This window comes from Choristoneura fumiferana, chromosome Z (genome assembly GCF_025370935.1).
Source record: "Choristoneura fumiferana chromosome Z, NRCan_CFum_1, whole genome shotgun sequence".
NCBI classification, from domain to species: domain Eukaryota; kingdom Metazoa; phylum Arthropoda; class Insecta; order Lepidoptera; family Tortricidae; genus Choristoneura; species Choristoneura fumiferana.
In genome coordinates this window covers 42,598,891-42,605,588 of record NC_133472.1, presented here as the reverse complement: position 1 = coordinate 42,605,588, position 6,698 = coordinate 42,598,891, and the positions used below count along the sequence as shown (strand labels likewise).

At 42.0% G+C, this 6,698-nt stretch overlaps 1 protein-coding gene across 1 annotated transcript; it reads left to right on the top strand.

Annotated features, from left to right (window-relative positions):
* Positions 1-1,376: 1,376 nt before the first annotated feature.
* Positions 1,377-5,475, top strand: LOC141429402 (uncharacterized). The gene is made up of 2 exons (XM_074089734.1): positions 1,377-1,398; positions 1,824-5,475. Exons 1-2 carry the CDS (start codon positions 1,377-1,379, stop codon positions 5,159-5,161), a joined length of 3,360 nt encoding a protein of 1,119 aa, XP_073945835.1. The 3' UTR covers positions 5,162-5,475.
* Positions 5,476-6,698: the final 1,223 nt, after the last annotated feature.

Sequence of the window (6,698 nt, the reverse complement as noted above, 5' to 3'; positions counted from 1 at the left end):
TATAGTCGTTAATTCAATGTTAAAATTATTCGCTGGGTGCGAGCTGGCGAAGTACTAGGTAGGGGTAATGAAATATATCTCGGCGCTCATAGTGGCCAAAATTAGAAATAATGTAGGCTATGTCATCTGTCATACAAGTAGGCATATGTCATTCCATTAACAAAGCAATTGGTTTAGACTTAACTACCTAATTTTAGTAATATATGTTTGTCTTATGATGCGAGCTTGAATTATTGAACACTGACCCTGTTTTGTTCTAAATTCCTCTACATCCCGGACATGTCCAGCAGATACCAACAATTTCCCTTTTGAAACGGTTTGTGGTTGAAATTTTATATTGGAGTGATACTCACAACCCGGTCTTCAAAACGATACTCATTTCGATTTGAAAACCATATTTAAATTATTACTAGCGATACAAGAACAATTATTACTTATGTTTACTATTAATTAAAGAAACCATTAAAGTAGCTTTATCTTTTTGTCTTACAGTAAAACTACAACTAAACATGAAGTAAAAAACCCTGACATAACCAAAATAAAACACTTTTTTAAAATTTTCCTAACCTCATTTAATTTTAATGACCAAAAATTAAATCACAAGCCTTTGTCCACCCAAATCACTGTATCACAGTAATTTTGTATTTTAAATTAATACGTGATATTTTTGATTTTTGTCACAAAGTCGCGATGAAATTTCAAAACGTCAGATCCTTAGAGCCAACAAAATTGAGGTGGCGCTGATATCGTGCACAGAGCCAATACCTGTCGACCTCTGCTAACCTTTTTTTACTATGTTGTAACCCTGTCTTTGTGGAATAAAGCCAATTACAGCTTTAAAGCCTATTTAGTTTTCATAAATATATACCATTTTAATTAATAATCTACATAACATCAATCCAAATGTCAATATAAATAAATATAAATATGTCATTTACATTTACATTTACATTAACATAGTTTGGTCAAAATATATTTATTTATGTCGAATAATAGATTTAGTTTCAAATAATTTCATCAATTCAGGTAAAGTATTGTTAAAATAGGAAAGTCTATTTAGATCTCGGTATCATGCAAATAATCGGGAAACTGAATGAAATATATAATGTTTTGCCTAAATGATAAGTTCAAAAATACTGTAGGTACACTAGATCGTCCGCCGTGAAAGTGATTCCCTAATAAAGCTCTAAAACACTCGGCACGTATGCTATAGTACCTACTTTCAGATAATTAATAGTCTTAAATATCGACAATATTCGATCATTGACTAAATGATCGATGCAAATTATAGCTTTCGAAATGTCGAAGGATTGTTCTTAGAATCTACCAACGGAGATTTTATGAGTATCAAACAGTTATGCGCACTGATGACCAGTATGAGCAAGCTAAATAATCTTGGTACAGTCAATGCCCTAACATAAGTATCCACTTTTCTATACAACTAGGGAGAAAAAGTGGATACATAAGTTAAATTAGGTTAAGGAACCGACCTTAATGGGGGTGAAATTGCAATTGTGAAAAAGCTGTTCGAAAACGGAAAATATACTAAAATTACATTAAATTCGAAACACAACTGTAGCTTCAATCCATTCTTGATCCATATTTTTTACTTTCGATTTCAATCACAGCGTTTCTCAGTTTATCAAAAATCGTGGTACAATCTAGACCACATAACGTCGTTTAGGCTTTATCAAGGAACAGAAGCGATTTTACCATAAGAAACAAGAGAATAAGATTGGCTACACAGTACTTTACTTTCGTCACGTTCACCATGAATGAGTTCTTTATATAATATGGCATTATAGCTACTTTGTAAATTTCAGAACTACAATCTGTGCCCTGCTCAGGTTGCCCAGCCAGCAGAGCTAAGAAACCTAGTAGAAAACCAACGCGAGCACCATCGCGTGTACCTACAGTTGCTGCACCGAAAGAGCCCTCCCTCGTTCCTGTGAAATTGCCTAGTGAACCTGAAAGGCAGCCCACTGTGATACCTGAACCTGTGCGGCAGCCAACTATAATACCCGAACCAGTAAGGCAGCCTACCGTGATACCTGAACCAGTAAGGCAGCCTACCGTGATACCTGAACCAGTAAGGCAGCCTACCGTGATACCTGAACCAGTAAGGCAGCCTACGGTGATACCTGAACCAGTAAGACAGCCTACGGTGATACCTGAACCAGTAAGGCAGCCTACGGTGATACCTGAACCAGTAAGGCAGCCTACGGTGATACCTGAACCAGTAAGGCAGCCTACGGTGATACCTGAACCAGTGAGGCAGCCTACTGTAGTACCCGAACCAGTCAGGCAACCGACTGTGGTACCTGAACCAGTGAGGCAGCCTACGGTGATACCTGAACCAGTGAGGCAACCGACTGTGGTACCTGAACCAGTAAGGCAGCCGACAGTGTTACCTGAACCAGTAAGGCAGCCTACTGTGGCACCCGAACCAGTAAGACAACCTACTGTAGCACAAGAACCGGTAAGGCAGCCTACGGTGATACCTGAACCAGTAAGGCAGCCTACGGTGATACCTGAACCAGTAAGGCAGCCTACGGTGATACCTGAACCAGTAAGGCAGCCAACTGTGGTTCCCGAACCAGTGAGGCAGCCAACTGTGGTACCTGAACCAGTAAGGCAGCCAACTGTGGTTCCCGAACCAGTCAGGGAGCCAACTGTTGTACCTGAACCAGTAAGGCAGCCAACTGTGGTACCTGAACCAGTAAGGCAGCCAACTGTGGTACCTGAACCAGTAAGGCAGCCGACTGTGGTGCCTGAACCAGTAAGGCAGCCTACTGTGGTACCTGAACCAGTAAGACAGCCTACTGTCGTACCTGAACCAGTAAGGCAGCCTACTGTGGTACCTGAACAAGTAAGACAACCTACTGTTGTCCCCGAACCAGTAAGTCAGCCTACTGTGGTACCCGAACCAGTAAGGCAGCCAACTGTGGTACCTGAACCAGTAAGGCAGCCAACTGTGATACCTGAACCAGTAAGGCAGCCTACTGTGATACCTGAACCAGAAAGGCAACCTACTGTAGTACCTGAACCAGTAAGACAGCCAACCGTGGCACCCGAACTAGTAAGACAACCTACTGTAGCACCAGAACCAGTAAGGCAACCTACAGTGGCACCAGAACCAGTAAGGCAGCCTACCGTGGCACCAGTACCATCAAAACAGCCTAGTGTGCAGCCCCCACCATCAAGGCACTCAACTATGGCACCCGTACCCTCAAGACATCCTACAGCACCTCCTCCATACGTACCATCAAAGCAGCCTAGTGCGGCACCCGTAGCAGCAAGGCAGCCTACTATGTTACCCCCACCATCAAAGCACCCTACAATGACACGCATACCGTCAAAACAGCCTGGCATGGCACCGGAACCCGAGCCAGAGAGACAGGAGCCAGAGCCAGCTCCTCGACTACAAGAACCCAGTCCTACTCTGTTTCTTAAGCATTCAACGCAATCCACGCAGTCGACTTATCACTCAATATTAAAACTCTGCGAAAAAATCTTGAATTATTGTCCTTGCGAGAGTGAACAATATGACGATGAGTATTTATACGGACCGTGCCGTGGTTCTCTCATCAATGCGAATTTAAGATGCCCTTTTAGGGGAGAAGATGATCAGGACCACCCCCCAAAGAAAAACGCAGACACCAAAGTACCTTATCGCATAGAAGTGGCAAGTGGTGTTACGCTATGCTTAGATGACAAATTGCGGCAATTCCTTACGGATCCTTGTCCATGTGCAAAGATAAAAGAGGATGAAGCTGCTCGTAACAAGAATCCATCGACTCAAAACTTAGGAGGACTCCAAGAAGTAGCTTTAGCGACTCAAAGGGCTCGTGCAGAAACAATGGAAGCCTATGAACAAGCGTATGTTCCTCGAGTACATCGCGAACCTAGTGTGCTTAGACAAGTAGCCGGTGAACAGTATAGTCCACCAGTTGTTCAAAATGTACAAGTACCAGCTTACGAACCAATGCCCGTTCCTCGAGAACGTGCCGTAGAAAGTCTTTATACACGCCCATCCCAAATACCCACTCCATATGGACAAATGGTTGCTCCATATCAACAGGCTCCTTATACACGAATGGATGTGCCTTACGCACGCATGGACGCCCCTTTTGCACGCATGGAAGCCCCTTATGCACGCATGGATGCACCTTTCGCTCGCTTGGAGGCTCCATACGTTCGCATGGAAACCCGTTACGAACAAGAGGGATCCCCCTACGAACAAGCGGGAACTCTCTACGACCAAATAAGTAGCCCGCAAGGGCAAAAAAGAGGATCCTCTTATGGAGGGTCTCAAAAACATATGATGGGGTGTTCTTATGGACAAATGGGTGATAATCAAAGACAAAGAAGAGGATGTGGGTGCAAAACAGACCAAATGCGTAACACGCAAGGACAGAAGAGAGGATCCTCGTACGGAGGCTGTCAGCAGCAAATGAGAAGATCCTCTTACGCGCAAATGGCGCGTACTCAAGGCCCGCTCAGAAGAGGCTACGGGCAAACGAGAGGTTCTCAAGCGCAAGCAAGCCTCTGTTCCTATGGTCCATCAACCAGAAGCCCTCAAGGCCAACCTAGACTGTATCCAACGGCGCAACAGTCAGCTTCTCGACATCGCCAAATGAACTCTTATGGGCCTTATGGACAATATGCGGTTACTCCGTATGGACAAGCAGCGACTGCCACTTACGGACATTTAGGAGGGCTCCAGGGACCAATTAATGGATTCACTTACGGACAAATGTCTGGTCTTCAAAACCAAATGAGTGACGACCCCAATTGGCAAATAGGAGCCCCTGAACAAATAACTGGCAACAGTTATTTACAAGTCGCGGGTCCATCGACTAGTCGATCGGGAATGCTGACACCCACCTACTACCGGAATCCCCAAAGGAACAATTATGCAATTGAAAACATAGAACCCGAGAATAGTTATGATGATTATCAACAGGAAACAGGCGTTAATACGCTATTTAACAGAACATCCATCCACAGCGGATGCTGGCATAACCCACCGGAACCCAGATATCGAAAAGAGTTGAAAAAGATGAAATCAGCTATAGCGCAGACCATGTCAAAGCGTAAGCTTAAACGGAGGAGCCAGATAGGTCATGATGCCGCTATGAATCAGAACATATGGGCATAGTAGTGAATACCTATATCATGTGTATGTTGATGACATAAGTGGTTGCTTTAAATTTGTGATTATACAACAGATTGAGTACCCAAGGTTTTCAAGAGCTACATTTCTAAATTAAACACTTATCTACTTGAACCCTGAAGGCAAAAATTATCCTATCAAATGTGGCAACAAAACGCTCTGTAACCTACCATGTCCTATCCGAATGAGCTGTCGATTGGTCCCTTGCGTCCAGTTAATCGTAAACTCCCCTGGTGTATGTACATTTAAAGAACGTAGGTTGGTATTCTTAAACGCGTGTTTGTGAAATTAAACGAAGTACTTTGTATTCAATCTTGTCAGTTTATTAACCAAAGCGTGTAGCGTAGGTATCATAGGTATTAAGTTACGCCTGTTTATAGATATGCTTAACCAAAAAGAGCTGCAAACCGAAAAGAGGCAAAGACTAACCTAGTTAGGTATTATCTTTTATCGAAGCATTTCTTCGTATTTTCAAGTCTCTATCTAATAGCAATGGGGTATAGGGAAGGTTGGAAATTCTGCTCATTTAATAAGAGTTCTTCTCAGAGCCCCAAAGCCTTTCGACGCATAACACCACAAACGCAAAATACCGACTCAACGCAAAAAACCACTTTAGCATAATACCAACCTACTCTTTGATACCAACTACGCATAACACCAACATGAATTTAAGCATAATACCATATACGCGAAATACAAACTGTCCCATTACGAGAAATACCAACCTACCATATCGCTCACCTGATCGATGATGAGTTAATTTTGGTGAAATGAAAAGATATGGTGCAATGTGCAACATATTTACTATGTATTTTCCTTAGACTTATTGAAGAAATTATGAAACCGCAAAATTTATTAGCTCAAGGACTTGTTTCATTAAGTTAATTATGTCTTGAACATGTGCTAGTTATCCACTAACTCCGTCCAAGCATTATTTTCCAGTTATTGATACACAAGACTCTAATTAAGGAATATAAAAGTTATATTCACACATCACTTTTGCTCCGCATATTTGGTACCTGCACCAATGTATCCCGACATGCAAGCAGTAGCAGCAGCATCTTTCTGCTGCTCTAGTCTGCGTAGGATTCTTCATGCTATTTCTTAAATCGATATTACTATATTATTATAATCTAGGTACTTAGAAAAACTAAACCTCTACATAAACACCAGCTGTTGTTTTTTATATACCACTTCGATTGCATTTTACAAGTCCCAGTTGGTGTTTTACATTTGTGGTATTTTGCGTACTTGCAAAACACCACAAAACGTCAGGTTGGTGTTTTGCGTTTGTGGTGTTATGCGTCTAAAGGCCCCAAAGTTTCAGGGTAGCTTCATTTGGTAGTAAATTCATAAAAATAGGATACTACATGATAGACTGATTAAATCATCAAAAATAAACAAATTCTTAGACAATATTTAGCTGAAATTTCGCACAGAGATATCGTTTGATACCCACGTATAGGGATAACCCATCAAACCCCGGTAGTTCAATGATAATGTAAACTTTAGGGCCTACGCT

Coding starts and splice junctions, on each gene's coding strand:
- LOC141429402 (XM_074089734.1), top strand. CDS start 1,377: ATGAGCAAGCTAAATAATCTTG. Junction 1,399..1,823: donor GAGCAAGCTAAATAATCTTG/GTACAGTCAATG, acceptor TGTAAATTTCAG/AACTACAATCTGTGCCCTGC.